The sequence below is a fragment of the Hyperolius riggenbachi genome, chromosome 3 (assembly GCF_040937935.1).
Source record: "Hyperolius riggenbachi isolate aHypRig1 chromosome 3, aHypRig1.pri, whole genome shotgun sequence".
In the NCBI taxonomy this organism is placed as follows: Eukaryota; Metazoa; Chordata; class Amphibia; order Anura; family Hyperoliidae; genus Hyperolius; species Hyperolius riggenbachi.
In genome coordinates, this window is record NC_090648.1 from 119,696,779 (window position 1) to 119,712,790 (window position 16,012).

Sequence of the window (16,012 nt, forward strand, 5' to 3'; positions counted from 1 at the left end):
CTGCAAATATTAGAGAATGATGCAATGTTAAAAAATATAACTGAAAAAACATTTTTTTCTTTTCTACTATATGTTCTATTCATTATCCGTGCTACACATACAATACATTATATCATAAGTTTGTTTTTTGTTTTGCTTCAGTGTCACTTTAAAGGACAGTATAATGAGTAGAAATAAGACTTGATCATGCTGTTATTATTTTTATTATTATTATTTTGTTAATTCATTTAGAATGTCTGGCCTTTCTGTGTGATTACAGGAAAATGAAATACTGTGTATTCCTTATATTAGCTTTTGAAGACTATTAAGCCTTTATTTCAGATACGTGTGTAATGTTTAGATGTTCTTTGTGTTAGTTACATGTATTTATTCCTATGAACCTGTGCGTGAGATCTGAAAAAGGGACAGCAGGGAAAGAAAGAGGGACAGAGAGATGTGGCTCCAAAATAGGGACCGTTGATCCGAAAGAGGGACAGTTGAGAGCAATTGTCTGTTGGAAATGACAGTAATGTGAATGTCTCTAGCCCCTTGTGTAAGCTTGGTTTCATCACACCCAGCCAGCCACACCCTGACTACAAATGGGGCTGCATAATAGCTAGAATGGATTTACAGGTTAAAAGGATAAAGGAAACAAAACAGAAGGCAGGGATTAAGCGATTACTGGTGGGCTGAGAAAATATGGAGAGACACTTTACAGGACATTAGGGGATGAAGGAGGGGGGTGATAAACTAGGCAGAAAAATATATGAAATTGGTAAGCTAAGGAGGGAAATGAGAGTTAGGGCCAGTTCACACAGGCTCCCCGCCGCATCTCGCTCTAATGCTTTTCGGCTAGCGTGCAAAAAATCATTTGGCAGCTTTCAGCAGCGCTTCCCGTCCTTCGTAACGTTCGTAACGGGGCAGAGCACTCATGGGAACTGTCTCTTAAAAGTAACCACGCTCAACTTTTTTTCTGCAGTTTGTCCTGGTTTGTAATAGCTATAGGAGCTGCCTTGTTCCCCCTCCTCTTCTAGGTGCCCATTATTTATCCAGGGGACAGTGTGAAGATAGCATCTGTGGCTCCTCTAAACTCCCTGATGCATAATGTCCCATTTCCCCAGCCCTTACCACACACACACAAACACACACACACACACGCACACACGCACACACGCACACACACACACACACACACACACACACACACACACACACACACGCACGCACGCACGCACGCACGCACGCACGCACGCACGCACGCACGCACGCACGCACACACACACACACACACACACACACACACACACACACACACACACACACACACACACACACACACACACACTGATTGAAGCTTTTGTTTGCTCTCTGCTAATATGTGCAATAAAATAATTACATCAGTCCTTATCTGCCTGAAATTCCTATGGTTGGGTAGGCCTCAAAAGTAGGGTAATAAAGACTTCTCCTAAACTTGTAAATGTAAAAAGAAGAGGTAAAATTGATGTTTTTTTAATAATGAGCCAAATCGTTGACATGCATTTTTAATATGCTATTGAGATGTCCTGGGTGCTAAAAATGGTGCTCGGTTCACTTTAACGTACAGATACGGTAAGTTAACTGGCTTTCCCCTACATTGAAATCATTTGAAACGCAAGCAGACAGACGTATATACTGTGTACGTGATGAAAAATATAACTTTCCATTAATCTTTTTATTATTTCACAGGTTCTCTCTTTAAATGCATTAGCCAATAAACTAAGTGGTGTGAGCAAGATCAACCTTGTCGGGATTATGCAGAAGGTAACTATTGTGAAAATGTTCTCCAAAGCTGCCCATACACTATGCAAACTAACAGTACATAAAACCAACAGATTGGACAGCTCCTGTCATGAAAGGCACACTCAGTAGGCCACACTGTACTATTAGGGAGTCTTGCCCGAGACCTCCTTACTGAATAGGTACTGGCTTACTGAATACGAAGAGCCAAGATTCAAACCATGGTCTTCTATGTCAGAAGCAGAGCCCTTAACCAGTACACTATTCAGCTACTGAGGAAACCTGGAAATCCAACAAGAGGAGATCAACCAGTCCAAAATCTGTCAGAACTATCAGCTTTTTAGTACCTATTCTGAGTGAGAGCAACATAGGAAAAAAATAATGTATGGTGCATTTTACTCTGGAAAAAATTACACTTTATATGTATGTATTTTAAAGAGGAACCGTAACCAAGGATTGAACTTCATCTCAATCAGTAGCTAACACCTCTTTTCCCATGAGAAATCTTTACCTTTTCTCGAATAGATCACCAGGGGATCTGTGCAGCTGTCAGGGGGGATCTGTACAGCTGATATTGTGATGAAGCCCCTCCCACACTGTGATGTCAGCACCTAGGTCCTGACAGTTTCCTGGCTTTGAGCTTTGTTGCATTGTGGGAAATAACAGCTGTTTCCAACTGCCAAGCAACCAGTATCTCCCTGTGCATATCTATATGTATAAAAAAAAAAAAAAAAAAAAAAAAAAACCTTCAGCCTATTGCATTGTTAGGGGGTGGGGTTATAGATAATGGCAGTTGGCGCTGTCTGTTTTTTTCTCATGTCTACCAATAGAAAGATGATGATGTGCAGGCTGATTGTAAATCAAGCAATATGAACAAGTTAGATTGTGAATATCAGTCATTTCTTGATCTCTTCTATGTTTTAATTCCTCACTTTGCAATGTATTGATTTATTTGTTCTCATTTTTACTAAGGTTCCTCTTTAAATTTTACAAATTTTCGTAATAGTGGTCCTGAAGATTATTCTTAGCAGAGAACTTCTTTAACCACTTCCCGACCGCCTAACGCACAGAGGCGGCCGGGAAGTGGACGCCGCAAGGACCGCCGTATAGACAAATGGCGGCGGTCCTTGTAGGGGCATGGGCGGAGCGATCGCGTCATCCGTGACGCGATCCTCCGCCTCCGCCTGGCGCCGCTCACCCGCCGCAACATCCCGCCGGCCATACGGAAGCGCCGGCGGGATGTTAACCCGACGATCGCCGTATACAAAGTGTATAATACACTTTGTAATGTTTACAAAGTGTATTATACAGGCTGCCTCCTGCCCTGGTGGTCCCAGTGTCCGAGGGACCACCAGGGCAGGCTGCAGCCACCCTAGTCTGCACCAAGCACACTGATTTCCCCCCCCCCCTGCCCCAGATCGCCCACAGCACCCATCAGACCCCCCCCTGCCCACCCCCCAGACCCCTGTTTGCACCCAATCACCCCCCTAATCACCCATCAATCACTCCCTGTCACTATCTGTCAACGCAATTTTTTTTTTACCCCCCCCCCCCCTGCCCCCTGCTCCCTCCTGATCACCCCCCCCCCACCCCTCAGATTCTCCCCAGACCCCCCCTCAGACCCCCCCCCCCCCCATGTACTGTATGCATCTATCCCCCCTGATCACCTGTCAATCACCTGTCAATCACCCGTCAATCACCTGTCAATCACCCGCTAATCACCCCCTGTCACTGCCACCCATCAATCAGCCCCTAACCTGCCCCTTGCGGGCAATCTGATCACCCCCCACACCAATAGATCGCCCGCAGATCCGACATCAGATCACCTCCCAAATCCATTGTTTACATCTATTCTCTCCTCTAAACACCCACTAATTACCCATCAATCACCCCCTATCACCACCTGTCACTTTTACCTATCAGATCAGACCCTAATCTGCCCCTTGCGGGCACCCAATCACCCGCCCACACGCTCAGATTGCCCTCTGACCCCCCCCCCCCTTATCAATTCACCAGTGCATTAATTACATCTGTTCTTCCCTGTAATAACCCACTGATCACCTGTCAATCACCTGCCAATCACCTATCACCCATCAATCACCCCCTGTCACCCCCTGTCACTGCCACCCATCAATCAGCCCCTAACCTGCCCCTTGCGGGCAATCTGATCAGCCACCCACACCATTAGATCGCCCGCAAACCCGCCGTCAGATTACCTCCCAAATGTATTGTTTACATCTGTTATCTTCTCTAAACACCCACTAATTACCCATCAATCACCCATCAATCACCCCCTATCACCACCTGTCACTGTTACCTATCAGATCAGACCCTAATCTGCCCCTTGCGGGCACCCAATCACCCGCCCACACGCTCAGATTGCCCTCAGACCCCCCTTATCAATTCGCCAGTGCATTAAAGGGAAGGTTCAAGCAAAAAAAAAATATGAAATTCACTTACCTGGGGCTTCTACCAGCCCCATGCAGCCATCCTGTGCCCTCGTAGTCACTCACTGCTGCTCCAGTTCCCCGCTGGCAGCTTTCTGACCTCGGAGGTCAGGGCCACATTGCATACATTTTTACGCATTCCAGCTAGTGCAGGAACAAAAATGTACGCGTTTCACCACTAACGCGTAAAAATGTATGTGTTAATGTTCCTGCACTAGCGGGAATGTGTAAAAATGTACGCAATTTGGCCCTGACCTCCGAGGTCAGAAAGCTGCCAGCGGGGGACTGGAGCAGCAGTGAGTGACTACGAGGGCACAGGATGGCTGCATGGGGCTGGTAGAAGCCCCAGGTAAGTGAATCTCATTTTTTTTTTTTGCTTGGACCTTCCCTTTAATTACATCTGTCCTTACCTGTAATAACCCACTGATCACCTGTCAATCACCTATCACCCATCAATCACCCCCTGTCACTGCCACCCAACAATCAGCCCCTAACCTGCCCCTTGCGGGCAATCTGATCACCCACCCACACCAATAGATCGCCTGCAGATCCGACATCAGATCACCACCCAAGTGCAGCGTTTACTCTCTCCTCTAAACACCCACTAATTACCCATCAATCACCCCCTATCACCACCTGTCACTGTTACCCATCAGATCAGACCCTAATCTGCCCCTTGTGGGCACCCAATCACCCGCCTACACGCTCAGATTGCCCTCAGACCCCCCCCTTATCAATTCGCCGGGGCATTATTTACATCTGTCCTTCCCTGTAATAACCCACTGATCACCTGTCAATCACCTGTCAATCACCTATCAATCACCCCCTGTCACTGCCACCCATCAATCACCCCCTGTCACTGCCACCCATCAATCAGCCCCTAACCTGCCCCTTGCGGGCAATCTGATCACCCACCCACACCAATAGATCGCCCGCAGATCCGACGTCCGATCACCTCCCAAGTGCAGTGTTTACATCTGTTCTCTACCCTAAACACCCACTAATTACCCATCAATCACCCCCTTTCACTGCTACCTATCAGATTAGGCCCCTATCTGCCCCTAGGGCACTCAATCACCCGCCCACACCCTCAGAATGCCCTCAGACCCCAGCCCTGATCACCTCGCCAGTGCATTGCTTGCATCTATTCCCCCCTCTAATCACACCTTGAGACACCCATCAATCACCTCCTGTCACCCCCTAGCACACCTACCCATCAGATCAGGCCCTAATTTTCCCCGTGTGGGCTCCTGATCACTCGGCCAAACCCTCAGATCCCCCTCAGACCCCCTTCCGATCACCTCCCCAGTGCATTGATTGCATCTATTTTCCCCTCTAACCACCCCCTGAGACACCCATCAATCACCTCCTGTCACCCCCCTAGCACTCCTATCCATCAGATCAGGCCCAATACAACCTGTCATCTAAAAGGCCACCCTGCTTATGACCGGTTCCACAAAATTCGCCCCCTCATAGACCACCTGTCATCAAAATTTGCAGATGCTTATACCCCTGAACAGTCATTTTGAGACATTTGGTTTCCAGACTACTCACGGTTTTGGGCCCGTAAAATGCCAGGGCGGTATAGGAACCCCACAAGTGACCCCATTTTAGAAAAAAAGACACCCCAAGGTATTCTGTTAGGTGTATGACGAGTTCATAGAAGATTTTATTTTTTGTCAAAAGTTAGCGGAAATTGATTTTTATTGGGTTTTTTTCACAAAGTGTCATTTTTCACTAACTTGTGACAAAAAATAAAATCTTCTATGAACTCGCCATACACCTAACGGAATACCTTGGGGTGTCTTCTTTCTAAAATGGGGTCACTTGTGGGGTTCCTATACTGCCCTGGCATTTTAGGGGCCCTAAACCGTGAGGAGTAGTCTTGAAACAAAAATGACCTGTGAAATCCTAAAGGTACTCATTGGACTTTGGGCCCCTTAGTGCAGTTAGGGTGCAAAAAAGTGCCACAGATGTGGTATCGCCGTACTCGGGAGAAGTAGTATAATGTGTTTTGGGGTGTATTTTTACATATACCCATGCTGGGTGGGAGAAATACCTCTGTAAATGACAATCTTTTGATTTTTTTACACACAATTGTCCATTTACAGAGGTATTTCTCCCACCCAGCATGGGTATGTGTAAAAATACACCCTAAAACACATTGTACTACTTCTCCCGAGTACGGCGATACCACATGTGTGGCACTTTTTTGCACCCTAACTGCGCTAAAGGGTCCAAAGTCCAATGAGTACCTTTAGGATTTCACAGGTCATTTTGAGAAATTTTGTTTCAAGACTACTCCTCACGGTTTAGGGCCCCTAAAATGCCAGGGCAGTATAGGAACCCCACAAATGACCCCATTTTAGAAAGAAGACACCCCAAGGTATTCCGTTAGTAGTATAGCGAGTTCATAGAAGATTTTATTTTTTGTCACAAGTTAGCGGAAATTGATTTTAATTGTGTTTTTTCACAAAGTGTCATTTTCCGCTAACTTGTGACAAAAAATAAAATCTTCTATGAACTCACCATACTCCTAACGGAATACCTTGGGGTGTCTTCTTTCTAAAACGGGGTCATTTGTGGGGTTCCTATACTGCCCTGGCATTTTAGGGGCCCTAAACCGTGAGGAGTAGTCTTGAAACGAAATTTCACAAAATGACCTGTGAAATCCTAAAGGTACTCATTGGACTTTGGGCCCTTTAGTGCAGTTAGGGTGGAAAAAAGTGCCACACATGTGGTATCGCCGTACTCAGGAGAAGTAGTATAATGTGTTTTGGGGTGTATTTTTACACATACCCATGCTGAGTGGGAGAAAGATCTCTGTAAATGGAAAATTGTGTGTAAAAAAAATTAACAAATTGTCATTTACAGAGATATTTCTCCCACCCAGCATGGGTATGTGTAAAAATACACCCCAAAACACATTATACTACTTCTCCTGAGTATGGCAATATCACATGTGTGGCACTTTTTTGCAGCCTAACTGCGCTAAGGGGTCCAAAGTTCAATGAGCACCTTTAGGCTTTACAGGGGTGCTTACAATTTAGCACCCCCCAAAATGTCAGGACAGTAAACACACCCCACAAATGACCCATTTTGGAAAGTAGACCCTTCAAGGTATTCAGAGAGGGGCATGGTGAGTCCGTGGCAGATTTCATTTTTTTTTGTTAGAAGAAATGGAAACTTTTTTTTTTTTTTTTTTTTGGTCACAAAGTGTCATTTTCCACTTACTTGTGACAAAAAATAATATCTTCTATGAACTCATTATGCCTCTCAGTGAATACTTTGGGATGTCTTCTTTCCAAAATGGGGTCATTTGGGGGGTATTTATACTATCCTGGAATTCTAGCCCCTCATGAAACATGACAGGTGGTCAGAAAAGTCAGAGATGCTTGAAAATGGGAAAATTCACTTTTTGCACCATAGTTTGTAAACGCTATAACTTTTACCCAAACCAATAAATATACACTGAATGGGGGTTTTTTTATCCAAAACATGTTTGTCCACATTTTTCGCGCTGCATGTATACAGAAATTTTACTTTATTTGAAAAATGTCAGCACAGAAAGTTAAAAAAATCATTTTTTTGCCAAAATTCATGTCTTTTTTGATGAATATAATAAAAAGTAAAAATCGCAGGAGCAATCAAATAGCACCAAAAGAAAGCTTTATTAGTGACAAGAAAAGGAGCCAAAATTCATTTAGGTGGTAGGTTGTATGAGCGAGCAATAAACCGTGAAAGCTGCAGTGGTCTGAATGAAAAAAAAGTGGCCGGTCCTTAAGGGGTAGAAAGCCCTAGGTCCTCAAGTGGTTAACCCCCTTGGCGGTATGAAAAATACCGCCAGGGGGCAGCGCAGCAGTTTTTTTTTAATTTTTTTTTTTTAAATCATGTAGCGAGCCGAGGGCTCGCTACATGATAGCCGCTGCTCAGCGGCTCCGGCGATAGGCGATCAGGAAATCCCGTTCAAAGAACGGGATTTCCTGGAGGGCTTCCCCCGTCGCCATGGCGACGGGGCGGAATGACGTCACCGACGTCAGCGACATCGGGACGTCATTGGGAGACCCGATCCACCCCTTGGCGCTGCCTGGCACTGATTGGCCAGGCAGCGCAGGGGTCTGGGGGGGGGGGGGCGCGCGCCGCACCGGATAGCGGCGATCGGGCGCGCGGCGGCGATCGGGGTGCTGGCGCAGCTAGCAAAGTGCTAGCTGCGTCCAGCAAAAAAAAAATTATGTAAATCGGCCCAGCAGGGCCTGAGCGGCACCCTCCGGTGGCTTACCCCGTGTCACACACGGGGTTACCGCTAAGGAGGTTAATAATCAGACAGTATGAGAGGCGACAGTGGGGAGACACCAGTATGAGAGGGTGTCTATTTAGTTGTGCCTAGGGTGGCATGATTTCTATATGCTGCCTTGCCTATCCTCCGACCTCCATATGCCAGCTCTCTGCAGTATGTTTATTATCTCGCATAGCCGTGGTAATTTCCATTTCTGGTACAACTTTAGTTGCTAATTGCTGTTCTCTTTGATTTGATGACATTGACAGCTTCCTCGTCTTGTGGTCTCCCTATCACCCTGTTGCTGCCTTCCTTGTACATGTGTTTACTTCCTTCTCGTCTTTGCTTTGTGTCATCCTGTCATTTCTCTCTTCCTCTCTTCTCTTTAATCTTTCTCCCGGGCCCTGCCTGTGCTCCTCATACCTCCCTCACAGTAACTGGGTCTTTAGCCCCCCCTCTCTCTTTCTCATCCTCTCAGGCTCTTCAAGCTCTCGACACAATGCCAAAATTCGTGAGCACACAGACTTCCAGAAGTATTAGTGGTGAGTTGCAAGCCCAAAGGGCTTTAGGCAGTGGATTTATTATTTTAACAATGTATGTTCTCCTAAAACATACTAACGCTTTCATGCTGATGTTTTTTCAACGCCAGATGTTGTTGATGCCTTGGATAAGACAGAGGCAGAAATCAGGACCTATGCATCCGATATGCCTATCCAGCGATACATTGAACCTATCAGTTCAGGGGTGCTCAAGTTTGAAGACAAGGCAATGATATATGGAGGGGAAGTGGAACGATATGAGTATTACAGGTAATGTCACTACAGCTTGAAAAGTGATAGAGTGGGACGTGTAACAAATATGGGACAAAAAAATCTGTGACTCTGAGGACAGCCGCTAATGGTGCTGATTCAGCATCTGTGCATTACACTGTGAACAAACATAGCAAAGGCATCGAATGTGTAAGTGGGTCATTCCTGTGGTACGTCTATTTATTATAATAAAAGATTTATCCATACTGACATTGTGCACTCACTCATCCTTTGATATGCTGTTTGCCATTTATTATAAAGATAAACTGTTCAGATTTGAATCAAGGTGAATTATAGGCTATGAGTTAATGGACTCCAAAATACCCCTTTAAGGCCTCTTGCACACTACGGGTTTGATTCACTAACCAGTGCTAACTCAGTTAGCACATGTTAAGGCTTTGCACGTGCAAACTAGGGTGCTAAGTAGTTTGCATGGGCAAAGCTGTTGCTGTTTGCGTGCTATTTTAGCGCACGTACGGCGTTACGTGGTGCGTGCCAACGGCGCTTCGCGCTACGCTCCATTCCCGTTATAAGTCTCCTTAGCACGTGAAGTCATTGCTTAACACGCTAGTTTGCACGCAAAGCGTTGCACGCAAAACTTTACGCGCGCAAACTCTTTCACGCATATTAGCACGTGAAGAGGCAGTTTGCACGTGTTAAGGGGCTTTTCACTGGCATGCTAACACTTAGGCTTTGATTCACTAAACGGTGCTAAGTGTTAGCACGCCAGTGAAAAGGCACTTAGGACGCGAAAACGGATGCTTCACGTGCTAATACGCGCGCAAAAGCACTTAGCATGCAAACGGTGCGACATTTAGCACGCACCGCTGCGCCATTTAACACACATCACGCAGCGCTAAACTTTGCGCGCGATCTGTAACAGCTTTAGACGTGCAAACTACTTAACACCCTAGTTTGCACGTCCAAAGCTGTTAGGCGTGCTAACTAGGTTAGTACACCTCAGTGAATCAAGCCCTACATGTGAGGATTCCAATTTTTTTATACATTCCTATTTAAAAAAGCACTGCTGGCTGCTATGCTTTTTAATTGGAATAAAAAATCGAATCGTAAAAGAAAACGTAATCACATGTAGGGCTTGCTTCACTAAAGTGTGATAACTGCTATCACAGCAGTTATCACGCGAGCTTCCGCGCCTTGCGCACGCGAACAGCGTTACTTCGCGTGATAAGCAAAGGTTTGTGTGCGATCATGTGTGCGTTTCACGTGAAGAGCGCACGTGATCGTGCGCAAACCTTCGCTTATCACGCGTAGTAATGCTGTTCTAGCGCAAACCTTTGCGCGCGACAACTCGCGTGATAACTGCTGTGATAGCAGTTATCACACTTTAGTGAATCAAGCCAGTAGTGTGCAAGAGGCCTAAGTCTGGATTCACACTTAGATGCGTTTCTTTGAGTTAAGCCACATTGTGTTTTTCAATGGGATACTCAACACAACGCATTAAAGTGTCATTGTTAGCCAAAAATTAAATTTCATTAACACATTGCTATGTGTTCATTATGCAGCCTGGAACCTCACCCTGCATTGCAAGATTTCCAATCTATTCAGAAATGTTTCTGCTGTAATAAATCTTATCTCAGTCAGCCTGGTTCTATTTCTGCCATCGCTGACAATAGAGAGGGAAGCTTGTTATCACCCCTCCCACATTCCTGCTCCTCAATGACTGGCTGAGTGCAGTTCAGTGTGAAGCTGAAATACGATCTACGCCTTTGCTCTCATGTTTTTACAAAGCAAGCTAGCTATGACAGTGCAGATTCTAGGAGGAAAAAAAAAAGAGAAAGGGTGGAAATTACATCAGGATTGGCTTCAGTCAGAAGGGAATAAAAAAATGGAAAAACTGCCAGAAACAGAATTCTCTTTACTTACTGTATAAAATTCGCTGAAATCAAAACATGGTTAATACAATACATCTGTTATGTAAGTAGTACAAGTAGTTATCAACTTATATACCGTATGTGTTTTTTTTCCTGGCATAGTATGGCTGACCCTGCTGCTTTAAGTGTGAATACAGCCTCAGTGGTAATTTCCACAGCCAATTTTCCATTAAAAAGAGCGCCCAAGTTATACTATGAGAAATGGAGTGGATTGCTAGTTCCAACGAAAGCAATGACTCATTTTAAATTGCACAAAAAACAAAGTCATAGACTGGATTTCCACAGGGATACTGTAGGGGGGTCGGGGGAAAATGAGTTGAAGTTACCCGGGGCTTCTAATGGTCCACCGCAGACATCCTGTGCCCACGCAGCCACTCCCCAATGCTTCGGCCCCGCCTCCGGTTCACTTCTGGAATTTCAGACTTTAAAGTCTGAAAACCACTGCGCCTGCGTTGCCGTGTCCTCGCTCCCGCTGATGGCACCAGGAGCATACTGCACAAGCTCAGTATGGTCTGTGCCTGCGCCGTGCGCTCCTGGTGACATCAGGGTAAGCGAGGACACGGCAACGCAGGCGCAGTGGTTTTCAGACTTTAAAGTCTGAAATTCCAATAGTGAACCGGAGGCGGGGCCGACGCATCGGTGAGTGGCTCCGTGGGCACAGGGTGTCTGTGGGGGACCATTAGAAGCCCCAGGTAACTTTAACTAATTTTCCTCGACCCCCCTACAGTATCCCTTTAATGAATTGCAGTGAGTTGTGTTGGCGCAACGCATTAAGTGTAAATCCAGCCTAGAGGACCACTATTGCAATAAATTGTAAAATTCAGAACACATATGTTTAAGAAGTACATTCTCCCAGTAAAATGCACCGTAAATGAAGCGTTAACCCTTACAATAAAAAAGAATAAAAGGGAAATACAGGCAACCTCTAAGTAGGAATGCACAGGTGTATCTCATCATGCTAAACTTCAGGTGCACTTAAGAAAATAGCCAAATTGCAAGCTCCATTGTGTTACAGTGAACCTATAGCTAATGTCATTCTACACAAGATACAGTGGTGCACAATCAGAGTGGGGGCCACCATGTTTGCTCATGGAATGACGGGTTCTGCTTTACAGTTTTTTTTGGGGGTGCTTTTTTTTAAAGTTTAATTTAGTTAATATTATATATCCCTGGTAAATTTACCTAATTCAAGACAATGCATTCCCTGAGCTTGATTTTGTATAGGTATGTGCAGACATATGATGATGTATACTGTATGTATTGTTTTTGATAGTTTCAGATGTATTTTCTGATGTAAATTTGGGAACAATAGTACTGGCAAGCCCTGCAGTGGTATAGCTAAGGAGCTATGGGCCCTAGTGCAAGTAGAACTCTAAACCCCTAATTGCTATGGGCACCAAAAATAACCATATAAAGGCTGACTAGATTGTTAAAGAGGAACCGTCACGAAAATCTTAAAAATTAAAACACATACAAATAAGAAGTATGTTTCTTCCTGAGTAAAATGAGCCATAAATAATTTCTCTCCTATGTTGCTGGCATTTACAGTAAGTGGTAGAAATCTGACATTACCAACAAGTTTTGGGCTAGTCCATCTCTTCATGGGGGATTCTAAGCATGGCCTTTATTCTTTATAAAGACATTCCCGGAAAAGATTTATACAATGATGCTGGCCAGCCTCCCTGCTCACCGTACACTTCTTTGGCAGTTGGACCGAGCAACTGCCATTCACTAAGTGCTTTTAAAAATAAAGAAAACTCTGAGAACCCCCCATGAGAAGATAGGCTTGTCGTTAATGTCAGATTTATATTATTTACTGTAAGTGACAGCAACATAGGAGAAAAGTAATTTATGGCTCATTTTACTCTGGAAGAAATGTACTTCTTATTTGTATATATTTACATGTATTTTAACTTGTAAGATTTTCGCGACAGAAGCACTATTCAAAGCACCCAAAGAGGTGATTATTGCCACAATGCTCTCAATAACGCGTTAATACAGTGGTTGAAGGACAACCCCTGGTGGGCCTGTCTGATCCAGCGCCCTTCCCATTTCATGTCCTGCTTCCTCCTCCATGTGTAACATCCATGTACAGCAGTCACTCTCTTTCATGTACAGCTCCTTTGAGCCGCATTTCTCTTCTTCTATATGTTGCTGCCCATTTTCAGCCTCCCTTTCCCAAATGCAGGCTTCTCTTCCACATTCAGCATCCCACTGTTCTGTGTCTAGCCACTTCCTTGGGCAGCAGCCGCCCAACACCCAAACCTTTGAGGCCTTCCCAGAAGTTTAAGCTGATTGCTTATGGCGATCAGCTAATTGCCAGCCTTATAAATAAGTCCCGTAGTGATATGATCGGTTCAATGTACGCTGCAAATCCCTATAAAAAATTTACATAGGCGCATAATAATAGCATCTTTTGCCTTTTCAGGTGGATAGTCGGTGTTATCCTGTGTTGCGTCCTCCTTCTGATAACTACCTGCACAATACTGGGACTGTTGTTTGGAGTCTGGGGTCTTTATCTACTGCGCAATCCTGACAATAGTAAGAAGAGGCAGAGGGATGCAGCGGTATTCTTTACAATGTAGGTTAAACGTGATTAAGTTTCTTTAAAGAGAACCTGAACTGAAAATTAAAAGTCAAAATAGACATACACACGTCATACTTACCTCCTGTGTAGTCCCCTCATCAATCTCTTTCTCCTCTACTGTGTCCTGTTTGTCTACTGTGATCAATGGAATTCTCTGTGCTCCATTTTGAAAATGGTCATTACCCTATAACAGCTTCCTGGTCAGCACACTGTTAAACTGATACATAGCCCACTTGAGCCATAGAGAAACGTGAACATTACCTTGCACATTCAGTTGTAACTGACAGTAACTATAGCTATATTTCAGTTCTGACAAAAAATCTTGTCAGAACTGGAAGGGATCATTGTAAGAAGAAAATGGTGAGCTTCTGAGAGGAACTGACGGTGAGGTACGTATGTAATATGCATTTGCAGCTATGTCATGTGTTTATTTTAAATAATTTTACTCAGTTCATGTTCCCTTTAAATTACATTACAACTCAGATGTATTAACTCTTACACGGCCGCCGCATCGTGTATTTACGCCCCCTTGCACAATGCTTCAGGACTGGGAATCTAAATACCCCTACCCGCGTTGTTTACCTCGCCGCTTCTGATCGCCGTGCCACCGCCATTTGTTTCCATCGTTAATTCCGCCGATAAGGTGATTGGGGATTGGGGAAATAATTAAATGATAATTTAAAAAAGAAAAAAAAATTGTTACTGTATAGAATTTTTAATATGTATTTCATGATGCATGAGGGTATATTACTGTTAATTTTGTAAATAAAGGCTTTTAATTAGATATATAGTATTAAAAATCACTACACTGAAAAAATGCACCTTTATTTCCAGATAAAATATTATCGCCATACATTGTAAAAAACTGACTTTTTTTATTATTCCCTTTATAATATATATAAAATATAAAATAAAATAATTCTTAGCAAAAAGTACCACCCAAAGAAAGCCTAATTTGTGGAGAATATAGCAATATAAAGATCATTTATGTGTGATTAGTAACAATAAAGTTATTGGCAAATGAATGGGAGGAGCGTGATGTGAAAATTGCTCTGTTTTTTAAGGGGAAAAACCTGTGGTTGGGAAACTAATAATCAACAAAGTAAGTCCCATAGGCCAGATTATTGGGAAGTTTTTGGTAATTTGGATATCACAAAATGGAGCAGCAACTAGTGGTGAAAAGAGAGAGGACAGTCAAAAACTTTCAGACAAAAATGTTGTAAAAAAAACCATATTTCTTCCTAGCCCTGCTTTATAGCTAACTAGTAATCTGTTCTGATAACAGGGAATCCTTTAGATGCGTGCATGAAAAAAGGGTGATGTGAAAAAAGGGCTTGGCTTGATAACGAAATGGCACGGGTGGATAACGAAATCTGATAATGATAAACATTATTGTCAAACTTGGTTAACGATAAATACCATTGTAATTACAGATGGGAAATAATAATGAAAAGATATTAACGTTAAAAATTGTTACTTAATTCAACAATACAGCTTAACCCAACCCTACTCTCACACAGAACCCTCCCCTGGTGGTGCCTAAAACTAACCACTCCCCTTAGTGGTGCCTAACCCTAAACACCCCCGGGGTGGTGCCTAACCCTAACCACCCCCTGGTGGTGCCTATCCCTATTAGGCACCACCTGCACACTATAGAAAGATTGGTTTTAGTGTGGCTATAGCTCTTTGATATATTGTAATACTACTTTGTCTGAATTCTCAGATTTTGGCCATGCTTACAAATAGACACAGGTGACGCCGAAGGCAGTAAAAAGGGTGCTGCTGGCACCTTGGAATGAAGGGCCCCGTCATAGACACCCATTATAAAACCTGCAATTAAAGGCAATGGGAGGAACACTTGATCCAGGATGATAAGATCCAGTACTTATCAACCCGGATCAAGTGTTGGCAATGGGCGGCAAGGGGCAGATGGCCTGACAGCCGTTTTACATGAAACTCAGCTTCCTCTCGAGGCCGGTGTGTACTGGTGCCCACTCTCAACACTTGATCCAGGACGGAAAGTACCATTCATTTTGCTGCTATTTAAACACTTGATATGCTTAAAGAGAACCTGTACTGAGTAAAAATATTTAAAATAAACACATAAGGTAACTTCAAATGAACATTACATAGTTACCTTGCCATCAGTTCCTCTCAGAAGCTCACCATTTTCTTCTGACAATAATCCCTTCCAGTTCTGATAATATTTTGTCAGATCTGAAATATATCAGTTGCTGTCAGTAAAA

General features: G+C 43.9%; 1 protein-coding gene across 3 annotated transcripts in view; it reads left to right on the forward strand.

The window, feature by feature from the left end:
* PROM2 (prominin 2) overlaps positions 1–16,012 on the forward strand; it is a 161,712-nt gene that overhangs the window by 68,199 nt on the left and 77,501 nt on the right. For all 3 annotated transcript variants that reach the window (XM_068274833.1, XM_068274832.1, XM_068274834.1), the window contains exons 8-11: positions 1,705–1,779; positions 8,957–9,020; positions 9,128–9,287; positions 13,608–13,760. In XM_068274833.1, the coding sequence (XP_068130934.1) occupies positions 1,705–1,779; positions 8,957–9,020; positions 9,128–9,287; positions 13,608–13,760 (452 nt within the window). The remainder of the gene's footprint in view (positions 1–1,704; positions 1,780–8,956; positions 9,021–9,127; positions 9,288–13,607; positions 13,761–16,012) is intronic.